Source organism: Eubalaena glacialis, chromosome 15 (genome assembly GCF_028564815.1).
Source record: "Eubalaena glacialis isolate mEubGla1 chromosome 15, mEubGla1.1.hap2.+ XY, whole genome shotgun sequence".
Classification (NCBI taxonomy): Eukaryota; Metazoa; Chordata; class Mammalia; order Artiodactyla; family Balaenidae; genus Eubalaena; species Eubalaena glacialis.
In genome coordinates, this window is record NC_083730.1 from 62,682,829 (window position 1) to 62,705,836 (window position 23,008).

The 23,008-nt window shown below is 46.0% G+C and overlaps 1 protein-coding gene across 4 annotated transcripts in view; it reads left to right on the forward strand.

Annotated features, from left to right (window-relative positions):
- Positions 1 to 23,008, forward strand: part of MTCL1 (microtubule crosslinking factor 1) — a 125,181-nt gene that overhangs the window by 96,042 nt on the left and 6,131 nt on the right. For 2 of the 4 annotated variants that reach the window (XM_061168971.1, XM_061168970.1), the window contains exons 9-13: positions 7,600 to 7,767; positions 12,645 to 12,899; positions 17,565 to 17,861; positions 19,729 to 19,760; positions 21,309 to 22,797. In XM_061168971.1, the coding sequence (XP_061024954.1) occupies positions 7,600 to 7,767; positions 12,645 to 12,899; positions 17,565 to 17,861; positions 19,729 to 19,760; positions 21,309 to 22,797 (2,241 nt within the window). Of the gene's footprint in view, positions 1 to 7,599; positions 7,768 to 12,644; positions 12,900 to 17,564; positions 17,862 to 19,728; positions 19,761 to 21,308; positions 22,798 to 23,008 lie in introns of those variants that run through there. The other 2 variants (XM_061168972.1, XM_061168973.1) reach the window with 2 other exon arrangements.

Below are 23,008 nucleotides of genomic sequence, written 5' to 3' on the forward strand. Positions count from 1 at the left end.
TAATATCATTCTTTTACATGTAGCTGTCCAGTTTTCCCAGCACCACTTATTGAAGAGGCTGTCTTTTCTCCATTGTATATTCTTGACTCCTTTACCCAAAATAAGGTGACCATATGTGCGTGGGTTTATCTCTGAGCTTTCTATCCTGTTCCATTGATCTATATTTCTGTTTTTGTGCCAGTACCATACTGTCTTGATTACTGTAGCTTTGTAGTATAGTCTGAAGTCCGGGAGGCTGATTCCTCCAGTTCTGTTTTTTTTTTCTCAAGATTGCTTTGGCTATTTGGGGTCTTTGTGTTTCCATACAAATTGTGAAATTTTTTGTTCTAGTTCTGTGAAAAATGCCATTGGTAGTTTGATAGGGATTGCACTGAATCTGTAGATTGCTTTGGGTAGTATAGTCATTTTCACAGTGTTGATCCTTCCAATCCAAGAACATGGTATATCTCTCCATCTGTTTGTATCATCTTTAATTTCTTTCATCAGTGTCTTATAGTTTTCTGCATACGGTCTTTTGTCTCCTTAGGTAGGTTTATTCCTAGGTATTTTATTCCTTTTGTTGCAGTGGTAAATGGGAGTGTTTCCTTAATTTCTCTTTCAGATTTTTCATCATTAGTGTATAGTAATGCAAGATATTTCTATGCATTAATTTTGTATCAAATTCATTGATTAGCTCTATTAGTTGTCTAGTAGATTCTTTAGGATTCTTTAGTATAGTATCATGTCATCTGCAAACAATGACAGCTTTACTTCTTCTTTTCCGATTTGGATTCCTTTTATTTCTTTTTCTTCTCTGATTGCTGTGGCTAAAACTTCCAAAACTATGTTGAATAATAGTGGTGAGTGGACAACCTTGTCTTGTTCCTGATCTTAGAGGAAATAGTTTGTTTTTCACCATTGAGAATGATGTTGGCTGTGGGTTTGTCATATATGGCCTTTATTATGTTGAGGTAAGTTCCCTCTTTGCCTACTTTCTGGAGAGTTTTTGTCATAAATGGGTGTTGAATTTTGTCAAAAGCTTTTTCTGCATCTATTGAGATGATCATATGGTTTTTATCCTTCAATTTGTTAATATGGTGTATCCATTGATTGATTTGCGTATATTGAAAAATCCCTGCATTCCTGGGCTAAACCCCACTTGATCATGGTGTATGATCCTTTTAATGTGCTGTTTGATTCTGTTTGCTAGGATTTTGTTGAGGATTTTTGCATCTATGTTCATCAGTGATATTGGCCTGTAGTTTTCTTTCTTTGTGACATCTTTGCCTGGTTTTGGTATCAGGTTGATAGTGGCTCGTAGAATGAGTTTGGTAGTGCTCCTTCCTCTGCTATATTACGGAAGAGTTTGAGAAGGACAGGTGTTATCTCTTCTCTAAATGTTTGATAGAATTCGCCTGTGAAGCCATCTGGTCCTGAGCTTTCATTTGTTGGAAGAGTTTTAATCACAGTCTCAATTTCAGGGCTTGTGATTGGTCTGTTTATATTTTCTATTTCTTCCTGGTTCAGTCTCAGAAGGTTGTGCTTTTCCAAGAATTTGTCCATTTCTTCCACGGTGTCCATTTTATTGGCATAAAGTTGCTTGTAGTAATCTCTCATGATCGTTTGTATTTCTGCAGTGTCAGTTGTTACTTTTTTCATTTCTAATTCTATTGATTTGAGTCTTCTTTCTCCCTTTTTTTCTTGATGAGTCTGGTTTATCAGTTTTGTTTATCTTCTCAAAGAACGAGCTTTTAGTTTTATTGATCTTTGCTATTGTTTCCTTCATTTCTTTTTCATTTATTTCTGATCTGATAAAGCATCTAAGTGTAAATATGAAGAACCTAAACTTCAGAGCATGATCTAATGCAGTTATGTTTCATGTTCATCTTCAAGTCTTCCTTCAACTGCCCCTGGTCACTGAGGAGCCTCACCAGGGATCCAGCCTGAGGACCGGGTGGAATCTGCTCCCCTGGACCTTTGCCAGTGACCCAGGATCCATCTTCAGTATAGGGCCTTTGGGGGCTGCCCTAGGTCAAAGCCGGCCTTTCCCCTATAGACAGAATGCCTTTGGCTCCAGGACCTCCTGGACTTGGACTCACCTGGTGCCCAGAAGCCCACTTGCTGGCAGCCCACCCTTTCTGCTCTGCCCAAGATGCAAAAACTTCCGGAAAAATCACTTCTGCACATCAGAACTGTGATCTGCCCTGATTTAATTTTTGAAATAAGAAAGTGCTCCACTTGAGTCTAGGTAGCTTTTATCTTTCACTTGTGTATGCTGCACCAGATTTATTCTTCAGACTCTGCAACTTTATAATTTTGCCTAAGAGACATGCAACTCTGTATGAAGGGAACCAGACTAGAGCTTAAGGTTAGGAAACACTTTATTTTTGCTGTGTATTCTGTTTGTTTGTTTCTATTACTGTGAAAATAGTAATGTGCAGGACGTGGAAGGTCACAGTACCAAAAGGTACCTGAGGAAATATTCTCTTGGCCCCATTCCCACTTCCCAGAGCTAACTGTGGCTGGCAGTTTGCGACATATCTTTCAGGGAGTGGCAGGAGATCTAAATACGCTAACAAGCTTGCTAATAAGCTCATTGTTCCCATCTGGCCACTTGACTTTCATCAGACCTGCCCTTGTTTCTTTGAAGTCTTTGGTGACAGCTCTGGGTTTATACCTTATTCAACCTACATCTATTTGTTCTCTTACACACCCACCTTTATTCCCCAGAGGCTCTTGGTGAAAATGATGGTGACCTGCAGGAACGGAGCCTGCATGGCCCAGACCACCTGGCATATCCTCAGCCAGTGAACACAGGAGTTCTGTCCATAGATGAGTCTGTCATCTCCGCAAACTTCCATCATGTATTTTCATGCCAGTCTTCAATGACTCATTCTCTTTTATCTGGGGGGGGGGATAAGGGTTTTAGAAAAGAATCTTAATCTGAATGTAACAATGAAGGTAGGAAGGACAAATGGCTTATCTGTTAAAATGTTGCTGGATGTGTAAATGTATCCTTTCTGGCTAATCTCAGTTGTCTTGGGGCTCCTGCTGGTGGAAGAGTTACTTTTATTTTGAACCTGCAGGAGGCCCCTCTCTTTATATGTATCAAGTAGGAACTATGCATGCCTGTGTTGGGGGTCAGGGGCAGCCACCACAGCATTCCAGAACTCTCTCTGCCTAAGTGAGTAGCAGGTGGAGGCCAGCACCTCTATTTTGTGACTGGCTTTTTGCAGGTCAGCCCATAGCAGCAGGTCAGTACCTCTGTTCCAACTTCAGATTAAACCCATCTCCAAGTTAATGGCTCTGACGCAAGCAAAGTAGTTGATGGTAGTTTAGCTCTTTCACAGAATTACGATGCACATGTCTTAGAAATCTTAGGCAAAAGTGATTCTGTAAAGTAGCTGGTATTGCCTCACCAATTGGTATGCTACCTTTCTATAAATTTCCTTTTCACTTTCTATTAATATTTGTCCTATAACTGAGTAGCAGTCCTATTGGCTGAAGCCCAACCTTGAACCTGTTATAAGCTTAAAACGTTATAGCACAGTCAAGCTCCTGATGCCAATTTTGGGATTATTTTAAGCCTTCCCCAAGAGAGATGAGCTTGGAAGGGCTGAAATGCCCATAGAACGAGGAGAAGGAAATAGTGGAACCATTTTATCCTGTTTCTTTGCAAGAAAACCAACCAGCTGATCTTAAGGAGATTGAAAAGTTGGTCTTTTTAATTGACCACACTTACCAGATATATAAGTTAAAAGGTTGCAGAGCCGGGCCCCTGGCACAGAAGGTTCAGAAAGCTCTGTATCCAAGAAGACTTTCACCTGAAGACCTCGAAATGGACCAGAGTCTTGATTCCATTCTCGACTTGATTTGGGTCTTTTTACCAAAAACATAGCCCAGCAAAGGGCCACCACTGAGAGAAAAAGTGAGAGGAGTAACTTCTAGGCATTCTTTCAGGATGGCTCACTATTATTATTTCTCCTAATGTGGGGGGATGGAATTTGCTTCACAGAGATTAGGCATCTTAAAAAAAAAAAAAAAAAAAAAAAATGCCCGGGTAGGGTATGATGCCAGAATTCACATATGTTGGTGGGCTTGTCTGGCCTCAGGTGGCACAGGCCTGGATTGCACTCGGGCTCCACACTTCCTCACGGCCAGACAGGTCACCTGTCACTGTGGTTCCTCCCCTGTAACACAGGCACGTGACAGTGTGCACTCAGGATAGATATGAGATGCAAGCAAGGTTCTGTAGGTGAATGATTAACACACCCTGGCCCATTAGAAACCATTAGCATTAGTTACCATCATTGGGTTTTTGTGGGTGTAACAGTCATTTGGAAGGATCATGCCCATCTATGGCTCATTCCCTTGGACATCAGCTCTTGCCATTGTTCTCCAGTGGCAGAGCTAGGCTGGCTGCTTGCCAGGCCACATTGCTGCTCCCGGGTGACCATGGGAACAGGTACCAAATAGCATCAATTCTCTGGGCTCTTGTTCCCTTTGGCCACCCTCACCCCGAAGCAGTTTTGAGCTCATTCCATGATGATTAAATATAATATTGGTATTAACAGGACATTATGTTGATTACTCTGACCCAAATGTGCATGAAAACATTACGGCTTAATTTTAATCTGATATCTGCTAATGCCAAAAAGTACTTACTTCCAGAGGAAGCAAATTTTCAATCTGCAAAAGGACTGTCATGTGAACCCTGCTTTCAAGGAGCATAAAGTTCTGGTCCTAATGTTGTCACGGCTGTTTGTTATATGCCTAAGAAGCCCACAGCTGACCACATACACAACTTGGGCTTCACAGGGAGTTATTGATAACATATAAGAATTTATTATGTGGTTTTCTGCTTTTTCTAAAGTGAAAATGAGACGACTACTCCAAAGAGTGGATCAAAATTATTAGTTATTTTATGCTTAAAACTGTTTGACTTGAATAGTGATTTTTAAAAAAAATTTAAAATCCAAAGATGAAAAAATCAAATCTATCATAAACCATATCTAATTTTTCAGCAAACAAATTCTGTACTTAGGGAGATGTGTATTTGTGAAAAGACTGTTGCAGCACGTCTTGTCACTCACTTGCACTTATATCATTTTTAAATACTTTTGGTGTAGAGCTGAAAGGAACTTCTGCATTTATTATCAATACAATTTCACACATTTTATGAGCATCTCGTTGAGAAAAGAGGTAATTTACTTATATTCAGATGGTTGGAAAGAACATGTAGGATTTTTAGAATGTTCTCTATCTGCTGAGTTTTGCAAATGTTAACTGAATTGTCCTCTTAGTGCCTTTCATCTCAAAGCTAAAAGTGAAAATTGCTGTTCAAGGTGAGAAAAATCAAGGAGCAATAAATGCTAACAAACAGACCATTCCACTCAACCAAAAGTCTACTGTATCTAATATTAAAACACTTCAGGTAAACTATGGAGAAAACTATGGTGTTTTCAGTGATAAATCTCATGTTAAGGAATTTCTCTTTTCTAATTCAACTTTATTTAAATCCACACATATGCGAAGCATCTCAAATTCTTCCCAAATGCAGTTAGCCATTTTTGTATATGTACATGTATGTTTCATGCACTGACTAGATGGTTTTAGAAGCACGATTGGCTCTCGAGCTGATGGAGGACAGAAGGCTGATGGGCATGCAGATCCCAGGCTGGAGGTCCACTCCTCGCTGCCCCGGCACTGGAGGTTTACCATATAGGGGATTCTCTGTCTTCCCATATTACAGACAACCTGCCTCCAGCAGGACTGAGAGAGCTTTTATTTCTCCTGCCTCATAAATATACCAAACAGGATTTCCCTGAGACCGGTCTGGGAGCTCGAGATAGGCTTTTAGTGTTTTCTGTCTGATTGGAAGAGATGGGCTCGTGTGGCTTTTATCATCCAGGTACCATAATTGATTCAGTGTGTATTAATTCATTTGGCCAAACCTTTCTGAAAAAATGCCCACGCTGAAGCATACTAAGATAGCAATCATGGTTTTGAAATGTGTGTCCAAAGGGCTGGACTGGTTTTAGAAAATATAAAATCTTTTAAGTTAGGTATAAGCAGATTAGTAATAAAAATCCATTCTTCATTTATCAGACCTGTTTGCATGCTTCCCATGAGCTAAGCACTGTCTCCTCCCACAACTTACAGATCTGGGGGGCAGGGGAGGAACAGGATAAACAAGTAGGTGCAGTGGTTCTTCCTGCCATTAGTGAGCAGAAAAGAGAGGGATAGTGATTCTATCTCAGGGGACCACGAGGAAGCCTTCACGAACAAGTTAACCGTTTACCTTTGGCTTTTTTTTTAAACACCTTTATTGGAGTATAATTGCTTTACAGTGGTGTGTTAGTTTCTGCTTTATAACAAAGTGAATCAGCTATACATATGCATATATCCCCGTATCTCCTCCCTCTTGCGTCTCCCTCCCACCCTCCCTATCCCACCTCCCTAGGTGGTCACAAAGCACCGAGCTGATCTCCCTGTGCTATGCAGCTGCTTCCCACTAGCTATTTTACATTTGGTAATGTATATATGTCCATGCCACTCTCACTTCGTCCCAGCTTACCCTTCCCCCTCCCCGTGTCCTCAAGTCCATTCTCTACGTCTGCATCTTTATTCCTGTCCTACCCCTAGGTTCTTCATGACAATTTTTTTTTTTTTAGATTCCATATATATGTTAGCATACGTTGTTTTTCTCTTTCTGACTTACTTCACTCTGTATGACAGACTCTGGGTCCACCCACCTCACTACAAATAACTCAATTTCGTTTCTTTTTATGGCTGAGTAATACTCCATTGTATATATGTGCCACATCTTCTTTATACATCCATCTGTCGATGGACACTTAGGTTGCTTCCATGTCCTGGCTATTGTAAATAGAGCTGCAATGAACATTGTGCTACATGACTCTTTTTGAATCATGGTTTTCTCAGGGTATATGCCCAGTAGTGGGACTGCTGGGTCGTATGGTAGTTCTATTTTTAGTTTTTTAAGGAACCGCCATACTGTTCTCCATAGTGGCTGTATCAATTTACATTCCCACCAACAGTGCAAGAGGGTTCCCTTTTTTCCACACCCTCTACTTTTGGCTTTAATTGTTAAACCTCAAAAGTCACCCCCACCCCATGACTACGCTTGTCATATATTGTAATATATGACCTCTTAGTAACTACGAGTCTAAGTATGACCACCTATGTTGATGAGAGACACGAGCCCTTTATTAATTCCCTTCTGGTTCAACAGCTGGCACTCAAATGATAGCATACATACGTGAGTGTAGGTATCTCGTTATTTCTGCTCCTCAACCAGAGCCGGGACATCTGAAGTCAAGCAGAGTGTCCTGGCAGCCCTGGCTTGGCTCCCCCTGGCCTCCCACAGCTTCCTCCCATCTCTGCTCCGGGTTCCTGTGGTGCTAGCATCCTAATCCAATGAGCCCTTGGCAGCGTCAGCCCCAGATCCTGCAGGCGATCAGGGAACCCGGCTCTCCCACTAACTGTGCAGATTCCCTCCCACCCACCTTGGAGACAGCCCGGCACCAGTGCCCCTTTGCTTGCCAGCCTCCTGTCCTCGCCCTTGTGAGATGGCAGAGCCGCCCGGTGTCCCCGCAGGTGGCAGAGAACCAGCCGCTGTTCTGCGCGCTCAAGGCGCTGCTGGAGGAGCTGCGTGTGGAGCTGTGGGAGGACGAACGTGCACGGCGGCGGCTGCAGCAACAATATGCCGGCGACAAGGCCTCCTGGGATGTGGAGTGGGCCGCGCTCACGTGCCGCCTGGAGCAGGTATGGCCGCCAGGGTTCCGCTCCGACCGTGGGGAGGGTCCGGATCCCAGGGCGTGCCAGGGAAAGAGGGTGCGAGGAGAAAGCCGGGAGCAGCTGCCTCTGCCACCCCAGAAAGTCCCCGCCTTCCCACAGTGCTGTCTTTTCCCTCCTATTACCTCTCCCAGATCTGGAACACTGCCCCAACCCAGCAGCATTTCAAAAGTAGCGTTTATTTTCCCATTCTGTGTAGAGCAAGGTTGTCTCTCTTTATTATTATTATTCAATTAATTTAAACTAAAAGCAAAAAGAGTTCACCCATTCCCTGCCCCCTTCCCCTTGGCAACCCCCAATTTGTTCCATGTATCTCTGAGCTTGGCTTCATTTATAATATTTATAGAGTCCACATATACCAGAAATCATACAGTATTTATCTTTCTCTGACTTATTTCACTTAGCATAATGCCTTTGGGGTCCATCCAAATAATGCAAATGGCATTATTTCATTCTTTTTCATGGTTGAGTAGTACTCCATTATACAAATGTACCACATCTTCTTTATCCATTCATCTGTCGATGAACACTTAGGTTGTGCGCTATTTCTCAGCTATTGTAAATAGTGCTGCTATGAACATGGGGGATATCTTTTTGCATTAGTGTTTTCGTTTTCTTCAGATAACAAGATACATGAAAAGATGTTCTACATTATTAATCATCAGGGAAATGCAAATCAAAACCACAATGAGCTGTCACCTCACACCTGTTGGAATGGTTCTTATCAGGAAAACTAGAAATAGCAAGTGTTGGTGAGGAGGTGGGGAGAAGGGAGCAAGGCTGTCTTTAGCGCCACGGAAGCACGGCCAGGGTGAAAACGTGATCAGAGTGCACTGACAGAATTCAGACAGGGGCAAAGAAAAAGCAGATTGTGGTTTAGTTACCTCTGAAAAAAGGAAATGAATGCTTTCCGTTAGACTTCTCCCAATACCAGAAAGAGCTTGTAGACATCCCACTACAGCCCTAGAAGTCTGATCAATTTCAGTGTCCTTATTTACACAGAAGGAGCCCGAGGCCCAGAGGAAGCGTGTCGTCTCAGATCACAGAGCCTGTAGTGTGACTGGAGCTGAGAGCAGGTTACTGCCTCCACCGCCCACAAGAGAGCAGAGCCTCTCGGGGATTTGAGACAGCAGCCCTGGTCGTTAAGATCAGGCTGAGCCAGGAACGCTGTTTTCTAAGTGCTTTCTCCCTGGAAATCTTTGAAAGCCGTGTCACTTCCCATGTAGGGTCTGCTCGCTCAGATTGCTTCTCCAGGTTTCTTCCAGCCCCTTGATCACGATAAGGGAGGAAAGGTCTGCGCGTCCTTGATAATCTATTTTCTAGGCCCTGTTTTGAGGCAAACCATGAAGTAATCAAAACTTTATATGAATTGGCTCAGTCATGAAAGAAAAAACTTGCCTGGAAAGAAGACATCTTCCAAATGGCCTTGATAAAAGATTAAAGGGCCTGTCCTGTCAAAAGAAGACAGCTCCCGTGGTGCCCACAAGTTCACGGGCACTGCTGCCTGGTCCAAGGGAGCAGTGGTGTCCGGCTCAAGCCCTGGGTGGAGCACAGGCATAGCCTCCTCTGCAGGGGAAGCAGCAAAGCATAGCTGGACCAAAGCACCGGGCCAGGCTAGGCAAGGGATGCAGCTGCTAACCCAGTTATGAATCCTGCCTACTGCTGGGTAGGAGGTTCTTACTAGATTTTCTGTTTATCTTAGTTCACAGCCTGAAGAGCTGGCAGTGGAGAAGAAATGAGTAAGGACGTTCTGATGAGCTGCCTTTAAACTTACTTAAAACTATGTTTATAGTGGAAAAACCTAAATATTTTCAGACATGTAAGCGTAGCTAAAAAAGAGGAGGCATAATCTTTGACGTGAGCCAGCTTCAAAACCTTTCATCTTTGTTTTAGAGGAACCTGGTGTCCACCCACACATTTGCTACAAGTAAAGCCTCGGGGAGAATCACTAAACACCAAGAAATAAAGCTAAGACTTCAAACCCAGAAGCCAGGTGGTAATAGGTAAAGATTTAGTCTTCTGCCCCAAATTGTTTAAGAGTTTCTCAAACATTTGGAGCCCAGGGAATGATGGATGTGGACTGATGCTAGTTCACTCATCTTTATCCTTTTCTACTTAAATGCAAAACAGTTGAATTCTCCCAAAAGTGAAGTATTTTCTCTCAGTGGAGGCCATCTTGTGTCAGTTCCCAAATCTGTGATTCCTTCAACTGACTCCTAGGTCAGACCTTGCTCTAACTGCCAGGGATCCCCCAACAAATAAGACAGATCTTGAAAGGGTTCTCAGTGCAGTGGGAGACCAGACAAGGGCCACAGTTAGTACTAGTGTGGTAAGTGCCTCGCCAGGCCTGTACACAGGCTCTCAGGGATGGGGGGGCATGCAGGGCACACACCTCGGCTTGAGGGTTCAGGGAAGGGTTGTTTGTGAAAGCCCTGCTTAGAATGAATCTCAGAGGATGAACAGGACTGGGCACATGGAAAAGGAGAGAAACAGTGTTTCGGACAAAAAAGGGACATCATGAAGAAAGGGGCATGGCACACCGGAGGAGCTGCACCTTGTCACATACGAGTGGAAAGACGAATAGCCAAAGAATTGAAACATTAATCCTGATTTTATCATGAGAGTAAAGCATTTTGACTTGCATTTTTAAGAAGTTATTCTGGTATCGAAGTAGAGAATGGATTAGAAACCATTAGAATTGAAATGGATTAACATGGGTCCATGGGTAGACTTCAGGGATCTGCTGAACTAGAATAGGCAAAAGGATACATCTTTATGTTCATGAATCTTTCACTACAATTTAGCACATTCACCAACAACAGTACACCCCCAATTCCCTCCTCCTGTCCTCTGTGCTGTTGTCAGTTTACTTCTACACATTCTGTAAACACAAAATACAATTCAACTATTTTTACTTTAGACACTCAGTAGTATTCTAAAGCAGTTAAAAACAGGAGAAAAGGAGTTATATTTGCATTTATTTAGGTCATTTCCAGTGTTCATTTTTTGTGCAGATCAAAGTGTGTGTTGATATATTCCTTGTGCCTGAAAATTCCCTCTATCATTTCTTGAAATGTAAGCCTGCTTTAAAGTTTTCATTTGTTGAAAAAGCATTTTTCTTCCATTATTTTTGAAAGATACTGTTGCTGAGTACAGAATTCTGTTGAGGTCGACATTTTCCCTCTCCAGCCCTTTCAAGATGTCACTCCATTTTCCCCTGACTTACATACTTTCCGAGGACAGGTCTGCTGTCATTCTCATCTGTGCACCTCCGTGTGTGGTGTATTTTTTTTCTCTGTCTGCCTCCAAGGTTTCCTCTTTGGTTTTCAGCAGTTTGCATGTGATGTCTAGATGGGAGTTCTTTTGCTTGCTTGTTAGTTTTTGGTCTTTAATCTCCTGGGCATTATTATATAGACTGCTAGGTTACATCACTGTCCCATCACCAGGTTCCACATGGGGGCTAAGGATGTAGGGGCAGACACGTGCCTGCCCGCAAGGAGCTGTACAGCAGGACAGGCAAGAGATGTGGTGACTCACAGTTGGGAAGGAGAGCAAGAAGCAGACTCTGGGAAGCTGGGTGGATTCACTGCTTCACCTTCTGTGTGACTCCGTCAGATTTTTTTTTTTTAATGTCTTTATTGGAGTATAATTGCTTTACAATGTTGTGTTTGTTTCTGCTGTACAACAAAGTGAATCAGCTATATGTATACGTATATCCCCATATCCCCTCCCACCCCTCTAGATGGTCAGAAAGCACTGAGCTGACCTCCCTGTGCTCTGCAGCTGCTTCCCACTAGCTAGCTATTTTATATTTGGTAGTGTATATATGTCAGTGCTACTCTCACTTCATCCCAGCTTACCCTTCCCCCTCCCCATGTCCTCAAGTCCATTCTCTGTGTCTGCGTCTTTATTCCTGTCCTGCCCCTAGGTTCATCAGAACCACTTTTTTTTTTTTTTAAGATTCCATATATATATGTGTTAGCATACAATATTTTTCTCTTTCTGACTTACTTCACTCTGTATATATGACAGACTCTAGGTCCATCCACCTCACTACAAATAGTTCAATTTCGTTTCTTTTTATGGCTGAGTAATATTCCATTGTATATATGTGCCACATCTTCTTCATCCATTCATCTGTCGATGGACACTTAGTTGCTTCCATGTCCTGGCTATTGTAAACAGAGCTGCAATGAACATTGTGGTACACGTCTCTTTTTGAATTATGGTTTTCTCAGGGTATATGCCCAGTAGTGGGATTGCTGGGTCATATGGTAGTTCTAATTTTAGTTTTTTAAGGAACCTCCCTACTGTTCTCCATAGTGGCTGTATCAATTTACATTCCCACCAACAGTGCAATAGGGTTCCCTTTTCTCCACACCCATTCCAGCATTTACTGTTTGTAGATTTTTTGATGATGGCCATTCTGACTGGTGTGAGGTGATACTCACTGTAGTTTTGATTTGCATTTCTCTAATGATTAGTGATGTTGAGCATCCTTTCATGTGTTTGTTGGCAATCTGTATATCTTCTTTGGAGAAATGTCTATTTAGGTCTTCTGCCCATTTTTGGATTGGGTTGTTTGTTTTTTTGATATTGTGCTGCATAAGCTGCTTGTATATTTTGGAGATTAATCCTTTGTCAGTTGCTTTGTTTACAAATATTTTCTCCCATGTCAGATGTTTTTAATTAGGACTTTAAAGATGAAAAGTGCTTCCTCCATAAGATTGGTCAGATCTTGGTTTAAACATGTTTCCAGGGATAATACATGAAAGTCCTGAGATTTTCTTCACCTACTACTGCGAGACTGTCAGGGACTAAGTTCCTAAGTCTGTTCTCCTTGACAGCTGGAAGCGAAGACTGAGAAAAGCTTGGGAGACCCGGGCTCCTCTGCTGACAGCAAAGGGGTGTTCAGGAAGGAGAGGGAGGCACAGCAGAAGCTCCTGGCCGACAGTCATGGGCTAGTCATGGACCTGCAATGGCAGATCCACCACAGCGAGAAGAACTGGAACCGGGAGAAGGTAGAGCTTCTCGACCGCCTGGACCGGGAGCGGCAGGAGTGGGGGCGGCAGGAGAAGGAGCTCCTGTGGAGAATCGAACAGGTGAGGATGCCCCAGGGAGGAGGCGGAGATGCCTGACCTGGAAATCAGAGCACTCAGAAGGGGAAAATCAGACAGCTCGGAGGTCTCTGCTGCATCAGGCTGATGTAGGGGCTTCCAGAGGAGGAGGAAGAAATCCTAGGAGTTCTGGTGTTGGAGACCTAGGCTCAGCCCTCCCATGACACAGACCTTTTCATTGCAAAGTCTGTGGGTAACTTCCCTGTGTGTGTACGGTTGGGGGGTAACTTTTTAAAGGTGTTTAAAGACTAAACTTGAGATATGAGATTATTTCAGGCCTTAGGAAGTGATTTCTACCAAAAAGCAAACTAGTTTTTAAGTCTGCCACTAAAGATGCGGTCATGGTGACTGCTTCAGCTTGAATGGAATTGTTGTCCATTAGTAAAGAAATTGCTGAATTCAGTAGGAAGTCAGGCTGTTTGCACCTGCTGTGGATCTTGTGGAGCTGTAATTAGACAGGACACAGTCAGGGGAAGTGACTGATCGTTCATCATCTTCAGCTAAACAAACATTGAAAAATGTAGATGAGTTCTGTGGGAAAGGGGGAGTTGTTGTTCTAGAGATAATCATTCCCTGCCTTGCGTCAGACTTAGGACAGTTTGCGTAGCTGCAGTCCTGCCTGAGTAGTGCACAAATTAAATTTTCACATGAAACTGATGAAGTACGGGGATTCTACCCTGGCTGGATTTTTACATAGCATACACTGTAGTTCAGCCTGTCACACTTATAAATTCAGGAGGCCTCAAGGAAATGTATTCATCAATAAACTGAATGCAGGAAAAATAACCTCATTATTCTATTATAAATATCCATGCTGCCTTTTGGAAAATGTGCTGTATTATCCCTAGACATGGGACCTGTGTTCTGCAGGTGCAGTGGCAAAGGTCCGTTTCTGCTCACTGCGGAGGAGGGAGGGGGTGAGGGAGAGAGAACTGAAAAGGACCAGGAACCTTTGGCTCTGAAACCTCTGAGCAGAAGTGCACTGCACATAAAGAGGCCCGACGTCCTTCCTGGGTTTGGTTACTCACACAGCTGAGTCACCAGACTGGTAGATGATCTGGCTCATTTCAAAATTCCCCAAATTCTATCGAAGGAAAGTTGGCCACTTCCTGTTTGGCCTAGAAATGTGGCACCTGAGAAGAATCTTCTGTCTTAAATCCCCTGTGCGCCTGTGCCCTATGCAGAGGATCAGCTGTCGGGTGGGAATTGTAGGGGCAGATGCAGCACGTACTCTTACAAAGTGGTCACGGATTCATCCAATGTTCGTTAACCAGTATCCTGGCTCCTCCAGGTACCTCGTTATCAGGGAGGGTCCCTCCTGGCCGTCCCTCCAGGACCACACACACTGTCCCTCCCGCACCCCAGCAAGGCCATCGTCATCATCCCCTTTGCCCGTGAGCTGTAGGCTTGTTGGTCTCATCATGGCTTCATTTTGGAAGTCACACCTTGGATGTAAGTTAAGCAAGTCTTTAAGGGCTTCATTTTACTTTGGGCAATGAGGAATTTCTAGTAAAGGAAAAATTAGTAAGACATCCAGTGACATTCAATGTTCGAAGAGTTAATGCCCTAGGGATAAGCAGCCACCCCATTTTAAGACTATCATCTTTGGAAAGATGAGTGGGCAGGGGCTGAACTCCATTTCCAGACTGTCACTACTGCCATGGCCCTACCACGATGACAGCCTCAGAACCTCAGTCATCAAAGTTAACATCTTTGCGCAAAATGGACTCGAGACACGTGGGTTCTGGGCGTTCATTCATCTGTTCCTGAAATCTGTGTGGTGGATCCCGCAGGCTTTGTACAATGATTGCACTGCTGTTTTTAGAAGAGGGTTTGTTGATGCTTCAGATATGCAATTGTGGCTTTCAAAAATAAATCCAGCCTTCCCCCCCAAATATTTGACATTTAAAAAATCACAGTACCCAATCCTGAAAATGAGGAAAAGCAGTTATAGGCATTCTCTGTAAAAGAGGAAACTGGCTAAAGTGTAGTGTGTGTAGATTTTTTTTTTAATCAGTTATTGAGTTGTTCATTCATTTAACTTTTAGCTGCACATTCCGTAGATAAACAAGACACGTAGACAAACATTCTTCATAACGTATGCCCCTCCATATCTGACTACGTGGTGGGCCGTGTAACCTTGTCTGTGATGACCTAATACAGATGGTGAAAGAAGTAACACTAAATCCATTTTCCACTTTGAGAACACATGCTTCGTACTTGCCTGGTGGTGTTGAATTCCTACATAATTTCTGTGCCATGTGAGGCATTTGATATGATGAATGACTGTGGGAATGTGGTTAAGGTCATGTAACACACACCATCTATCTTATCAGCATCTGTCTCAACCCAGATCTGATGGGTGAGAGTTAACTTTCCTGGAGTTACACTACATTTCTCCTCCGAATTGTTCAGTCCCAGTTAGCCTGCAGAGGCCTTGGGAGTTGGCTGTGTTAAAGAACTAAACGAAAGCTCACATGTCATTCCATTCTTCTTCCAGTGACTTCCTTAAATCAGTTACCTCTACAGCATGAAAGGCTGTTCTTTTAAAACCTGTGTACAAAGTAACCTTTTTTCTTGTCAGGTAAAGTGACATTCTCAAGGGTTTATTGTTGCCTGCAAATCTTGTAAATTTGGTGTTTGCTTTATAAGTTGTTCTACTGCAGGACTCTAAGTACAGTAGGTGCCGCTGCCTGGTTTGAAATGACTCTCCTAGGAAACCCTATCCTTTTAGGGACCCTTTATTCTATGTCAGCACTGCAGAGGCATCTTGGCAGCAGACACCTCCAGCTGAAACCACTCCAGCTCATTTTTAGGGTACCTAACTAACACAGCTTTAGTGCACATTGCTCCTGGCTGCCCAGGTTTATTTTTGAAACCCCACTTTGCTGAGTGAGAATGTGCTGGATCATAGCTCTCCCCTGTAGTCATTCTCCCCCCTCTCCACACACACCCTCCGTGCACATTTACAGCTTCAAATGTGATTCTTGCATTTTAATTCTGTGCCCGAAATAGCTTGGAGATGATCATATGTTGAAACTAAATCACACTGACATGCATTCGATGAACATAATAAAAAACTTTCCTTTTCATTTTTTTAAAAAAGCATTTAGCATCTTTGAGAGCTATGTCACCGGGGAGGGGGTAGAGAGCAGAGGGGGCTGAGCTGAAACCCCCGGTGACTTGCTTGTTCCCTAATTCAACTGGGATTCTGCCTCAAACTCTAACATTTAAGCTCCAGCTGCTTGAATCTCCATCTGTCTCCTAAAATGAAGATAATACTCTGAGACTGGTTCCACCACCTCAGAAATTACTAGAAATGAGTAAAAGTCCCCATGACTCCTCATGGCTTTGTTCCCTACGACACACAGGCCACACTTATCCAGCTTGCTGATGAAGGCTTGAGTGAGGACAGGAGGTGTAGTTTGTGAAAGATGCCTTGTTAAAGGGTAAATGAATGCGCTTCCAAGGGAGGGTCAGAGCCTCCGGGCACCGTCTCAGCACCACTTCTGCCGCCCGCACCCTTGAGTTCAAGTCCAAAGAGCAGCCAGGGCGGTGGAGTGCATGAGCCGAGCTGTCAAAGGTGCTTTCTGCCTGTTTTGGAGGGGAGCCCGGGAGGGTCCAGGGCAGCCCCTCAGGGCTCCTCCGAGGAGAGAGCACTGCAGGCATGCGTGTCCCTGCCCGTCCCTGTGGTTCCACGCGGCTCCTCCTGAACGGCCCCCATGCTGTGAGGACATGAGGCATTCGTTTATCAGTGCACCCAGGCCCGAGGAATCACGCAGGCCTCAAGGGGGGTCGGTGGTGGTCCTGCTGACGAACAGTGAGCTTTACGCTGGGCCCAGCCTGCAGCCCTCCCACAGCCCCGGAGGGAGGGGCACCCCTCTTACAGGTGGGTACACTGAGCTGAGACGACCAGCCACACACAGTGGTTCCAGGTCTCCTGAGGTTTCCCCACTGCTGCTGCTTGCGTTTACCAAGTCAGAGAAAAGTATGACTCCAAACTATGTGGCTCATGTTTTTGTTTCTTTTTCTAGTCATACCAGATCTTTAATTACCTCTGTAGCTAAATTTTAATCCTCTCAAGCAAAGTGTAGAATGTTTTCGACACCCAATGGATATAACCCAGGTGATCACTCGGGATTTATGTAGGACCCATTTCAAATAATTTGGAGACCACCATGCTCTGTTGCTATTTAGAAACCCTGCTAGTTAGGAAAATCAAATTCACCCTCAGAAGTTTGCTATCACTGATGGCTTTCCACTGAGTGTGCCTTACGTTCTGAAGGTAATTACAAAAAGGGAGTTCTAAATGTGTCATTTGGTAATGTTAGATTAAAAAAATACATGTATAATTTCCTGTGAGCACAGTACTCAAAGTTATGTACAATAACATTCTCATCAGAAGGAGCTGGCTTGCGTGTGGTTAATGCAGATTTTTCTAGTCCATATAAAATTGTGATTTTTCTTTTCAAAAAGCATTTGTGATGTGTTATTTTTGAAATTAAGGTCAGAACTTTAAGAACGTAGACTTCTCACCGTCTTTCAGATAGACCACATGTTAATTCCAAATTGTGGAGAAACCATGCATGACCTTAGGGAGCAACAGACAGAAGAATGAGGCTAATTGTTTTCATTTTTAAAACCCTCAAGTTGCAGAAAGAAAACAGTCCCCGGAGAGGTGGCAGTTTCCTCTGTGATCAAAAGGAAGGCGATGTCCGCCCCTGTGCCCACACGGGGAGCCCCTGGGTCCCCCACCCCACGGGGATGTGGCCCTGCATGGACACCGACTCCAGCACGTTCGAGGACCAGCCGCTGTCCAAGCTGAAGGAATCGGACAGGTGCTCGGCCCGGGAGAACCTCTACCTGGACGCCCTGTCCTTGGACGACGAGCCAGAGGAGCCTCCAGACCGCAAGCCCGAGAGGGAGTTCAGGAACTGCTTCCCCGAGGTCAGCCTTGGTTTGGGGTCTAGTTACCTGTGGCAGGACTGAGGGCAGGGGCTTGGGAAGCCGGCCGAGTGGCTGGCAGGCCCCTGGTTTTGCATATCACGGCCTCTGGGGTCAGCAAAAAACGAACCCTTCATGATGCAGGAGCTTTGCTTGGTGGTCCTGACCCCAGGCTCCCCGCTTCACTTAGCCGCTTGTCTCAGGTTCAGAAATTCAGGGCTTGTGTCCTGTGTGAATGGGAGTCTCAGGAACGGGAGTGTCCAGTGAAACACAAGAGGAAATATTGGGTTGACCAAAAAGTTCGTTCAGTTTTAAGTAAAAATAAAAGACATTTTTCATTTTCAGCAAGAACTTTATTTAACGACATATTCATTAACCAAACGAACTTTCTGGCAAACCCAATAGATCATCCCGGGAAGTGCAGAGCTGCAACTTTTCTTAAAATCATAGTACGGCCTTCTGATTCCAGAAAACATTAATAACAGAAAAAAAACCTGCTTTAAAGAAAGTAACATGTCACTAACCAATGACATACAATAAATACCTTATTTGGGCAAAGGGAAAAAAATCCCACACTAGAAACCTATGTAACTTAAATCAGCAAATAGAAGAGCTTAGCTCTGTGCAGAAATCTCCACGGCACAGCATTGGGTTTTTCTGGTTATGACTTTTTAAAAACTGGGTTTTAAAGATTGATTTTAGGAATCATACCTGTGAGCCAATCTCACAGTGGTTGCACCTGTCATTTGACACGCTCAGCAGACAGGGTGCCCGTCAGGCAGGGATGTTGAAGTGGGGGATCACCCTCAGTCACAGGTCGGCGAGGTCAAGTGCCTTCTCCTCAGCACCTGTACCCAGCAGAGGTGACAGTGCCAGCATGCCACCCCGGGGATCTAGTGGCAACGTCTCCTATGCCATCTCAAAGCAGTGGCCAGATCCCATGGGGAGGGCTCCCCGGGGGATGCTCAGGTGGTTTGCTGTGCCAGGACTCAAGTCGCAATACCTCGAAGGCTCACTGGGCCTTGCTCCCTCAGGACTGGTCCGCACGGGGGTGTCCTCAGGAGGACCGTGTGTGCATGTTCTCTTCTTTAGCAGAGGTCACTGTACCTTCCCTGATTCCCAAGGGCGATATTTAAAACAAAGAGCTCTCTAAGGACGTCACACCGACTTTTTTTTTGCATTTTTTATTGCAGTACAGTTGGTTTGCAATGTAAGTTGCAGGTGTACAACAGTGATTCACAATTTTTAAAGGTTATGCTCCCTTTAGTTATTATAAAATATTGGCAATATTCCCTGTGCTGTACAATACATCCTTGTAGCTTATTTATCTTATATGTAGTAGTCTATACCTCTCACACCGACTTCTATAGACAGGCTGAGGCCAAGAGACATCTCTCCCCTAACTTGCCCTCACCCTTGTCTTCCCTTCCTCCTCCTCGTCTATCTCCTCCTTCTCCCCGTTCTCCCCCTCCTCTCTTGCATGCGTGTGTGCTCTCTCTCTCTCTCTCTCTCTCTCTCTCTCACTCACACACATTCAGTCATTAACGAGGCAGCTTTGAAGCTCACGTGCTTAGTGATGCCCTCTGAGGAGCACAGGAGAGCCACTCTGTGACAAGGTTTATAGCCAATTTTTCTCACTCACGTGGGCCCTCCCTGGACTCAGAGGCTCTAAGCCCTCATCACCCCTGGATTCTGGTGTCATTATTGTACTTCAAAGGGCTGAGAGGCAGAGGAACTCCTGGCCCAAACTTGGCTCCCATGTATGTTTTAAATGGTATTGTCCTAAGAGAAAAACAAATCACTTAGCACCCTGAAGGCCCCCAGGCAGCCAATGTTAACCGATTCAGATAAACTTACTTCTTCTTTATAGGAAGAAGAAAATCACAAGGGAAATCTTCAAAGGTAAGTAAGATTGATGAAATGATAGTAGACTACTGCAGTAAAAACCTCCTGGTCTTAGGCTTCCCTGGTGGCACAGTGGTTAGGAATCTGCCTGCCAATGCAGGGGACATGGATTCGAACCCTGGTCCAGGAAGATCCCACATGCCACAGCTACTGAGCCTGTGCTCTAGAGCCCTCGAGCCACAACTACTGAAGCCCTTGCTCTGCAACAAGAGAAGCCACTGCAATGAGAAGCCCCTGCTCGCCGCAACTAGAGAAAGCCCGCATGCAGCAACAAAGACCCAATGCAACCAGAAATTTAAAAAACCACCTGGTCTTAAAATTCTATCTTGTCACTGCAGTGTACTGTGACACTCTTCAAAAATGACTTAGAGTAAAACTCTGCATAAGTAGTTGCTTTATTATTAATTTCATAAATACGGTATTTTAAATTATTAGCAACAAAAAGGCCAGTGCTATGCTGCGTTCATGTGTGTGTTAGTGTCACAGTGTAAGAGCTGTGTGGTTAGAGTTGTGTTGTGTATATAAGGAGATGATTGTGTTAAATGGTTTTTGAAAGTCCCGGGAAACCCTTTCTTCTAATTTAAAGTCTGAAAAAACTCTCTCTTGATATGTTATGAGACACTTTATAGACTGACCATTTAAAAGCTCTCCTAGGAGAATTTATTACAGTATTTCCTGGCGGTAATGCTTGAAGTAAATATAAAGTAGTTGGTGTTCATAATCATATATTCTAGTAACCCTTATATGTATGACAGGACATGTCTGAAAAGGCACACATACGCAAATTTGTTTAAACTGAGTAGAGAGGGAAGGGGAGGACTGAGCCTGTGGGTCTGGGCAGGGCCAGGGGGGATTTCTGTTTGAAATGGTGTTGAAATCATTCGCCAGCCTGATCACACCTTCCACTGCCCTCCTCTCCTCCACATCTTCCGTTGGCCTTGGGAGACTGTTGTTAGTGCTTTAAGCCGACAGAGGATGAGGCCCGTGGGCGGAGAAGACTTCAGGTCACAGTTGCTTTGTGGTGGCATCTCTCCCTCCCCGCCGCTCGTTTCGTTTGGATTGGGACTGTGGTCCGTTCACGTCTGTGGGATGCGCGCCTGCTCTAATGCCGGGAACTCGGGAAGCTCCCGCAGCTCCGACATTGAAGGTGCCCATCAAGTACGTGGAGAGGCCAGGCCACAGCCAGGCTCCCCTTCTTCCTGTGGAGCATCCAGGCACTGAACTAGAATATTGCAGAGTAGGGTTAGAGCTTAACTCTGACTGCCCTGGAGCCCCACCTCTCCCACGGTTTTGAGGGTTGGCCGTAGTAAATTCTGACCAATACAAGGCTCCTGCAGCAATTCCAGAGCCATAAAAGCCTGTTGGACACCAGAGGGTCAGCCCAAGAGTGGAAAACATCAGGCAGCTGGAACGTGTCCTGATCCTTCAGGTGGAGACACAGGCACTGTGCATGCGGGCAGGACACAGGCTGTGCTGGGTCGGGGGTTCCAGGGCCGTGGCTCCCTAGCCGGTGGCAGCTGACACCTCTCCTCTCCCCTTCCCCAGGGCCGTGTCCGTGTCATCCATGTCTGAGTTCCAGCGCCTGATGGATGGCTCTCCCTTCCTGCCAGAGAAGGGCCTGCCCGCCACCAGCAGCAAGGAGGACGTCACCCCGCCCCTGTCCCCAGATGACCTCAAGTACATCGAGGAGTTCAACAGCAAGAGCTGGGACGACAGGCCCCCAGACCCCTGGGCAGACAGGACCGAGGCGGGTCGGGCGAGATCCGAGGCCAGCACCTACCCTTTCTCCGACTCCTCCTGGTACCTCACCACAAGCATCACTCTGACCACGGACACCGTGACCAGCCCGGAGCACTGCCAGAAGCAGCTCCCGCGGAGCCTTGTCTGCGCTGAGCAGGCCGGGGTGAGGATGCTGCACAGCCCGCCCGCCATCCGGAGGCTGGATGGCACCGTGGTGGCAGGCGGTGAGGGCAGGGCCCGAGGGGGCCCGGGGGGCGCCAAGGGGGGCTCTTCTGAACACATTCTTAGCAGGTGGCCCTGTGCCCCCTCCAAGCACCCCCGAGACTACACGGAGGGTGGGCTCTGGCCCCTCGACAGCACCCTCGGTTTCTCCTCCCCGCTGCACAGCCTGGAGATGTCCAAGAACCTGAGTGATGACATGAAGGAGGTGGCCTTCTCCGTCAGCACCATCTGCTCCAGCCCCGGGGAGCCTCTGGTCAAGGACACGGCCTGCCAGACCAATGGGTCCCGGACAACAGGGACGCAGACCGTCCAGACCATCAGCATCGGCCTGCAGACCGAAGCCCTGCGGGGCAGCACTGTCACCAGCAGCCCCCACAAGTGTCTCACGCCCAAGGCGGGGGGTGGCACCACGCCCGTGTCCTCTCCCTCCCGCGGCCTCAGGAACAGGCAGGTGGCCCCCGCCATCGAGAAGGTGCAGGCCAAGTTTGAACGCACATGCTGCTCCCCCAAGTACGGGTCTCCCAAGCTGCAGAGGAAGCCCCTCCCCAGAGTGGACCAGCCAAGCAGCAGGACCTCCCCGGGGCTGGCCCCGAAGGGCTGCGGCGAGTCGGCCTGGGCCCGTTCTACCACCACTCGGGAGAGCCCTGTGCACACCGCCATCAACGACGGCCTCTCCAGCCTCTTCAGCATCATCGACCACAGCCCTATGGTACAGGACCCCTTCCAGAAGGGGGTGCGGGCCACCAGTCGGTCTCGTTCGGCAGAGCCCCTGCCGGAGCTGGGCCCAGGCCAGGACACGAGCCCCAGCTCCCGAGGCCGGTCGCCCAGCCCAGTCGGGGGTGGCTCCGAGACGTGCAGGGAGGAAGGGGGAGAGGGCACACCCGCGAGGCAGGACCTGTCCGCTCCCCCCGGCTACACGCTCACAGAGAACGTCGCCCGGATCCTCCACCGGAAGCTGTTGGAACACGCCTTAAAGGAGGAGCAGAGGCAGGCCGCCCACGGCACCCCCAGTCTCAGCAGCAGCGGCCCCGTGGGAGAAATGACGGTCAGAGCCGAGCCAGGGTCCATCGAGGTAACGGATGCTGAGTATCCCACCCCCTCCCCCTGCGGCTCGTCCTTTTCAGTGTCAGCACAGCTGACCCTGGGGCTGTACCAGGTTATGTGAGTTCAGGAGGTTTAGGGGAGGATGGAAGAAGCAGGAACGCAAACCCTGAGCTGCTTCTTAAAAGAGAACTTGGTTTTATTGCCGTCAGTGATCCTCTGAGGACCATGAGATGGTTTTC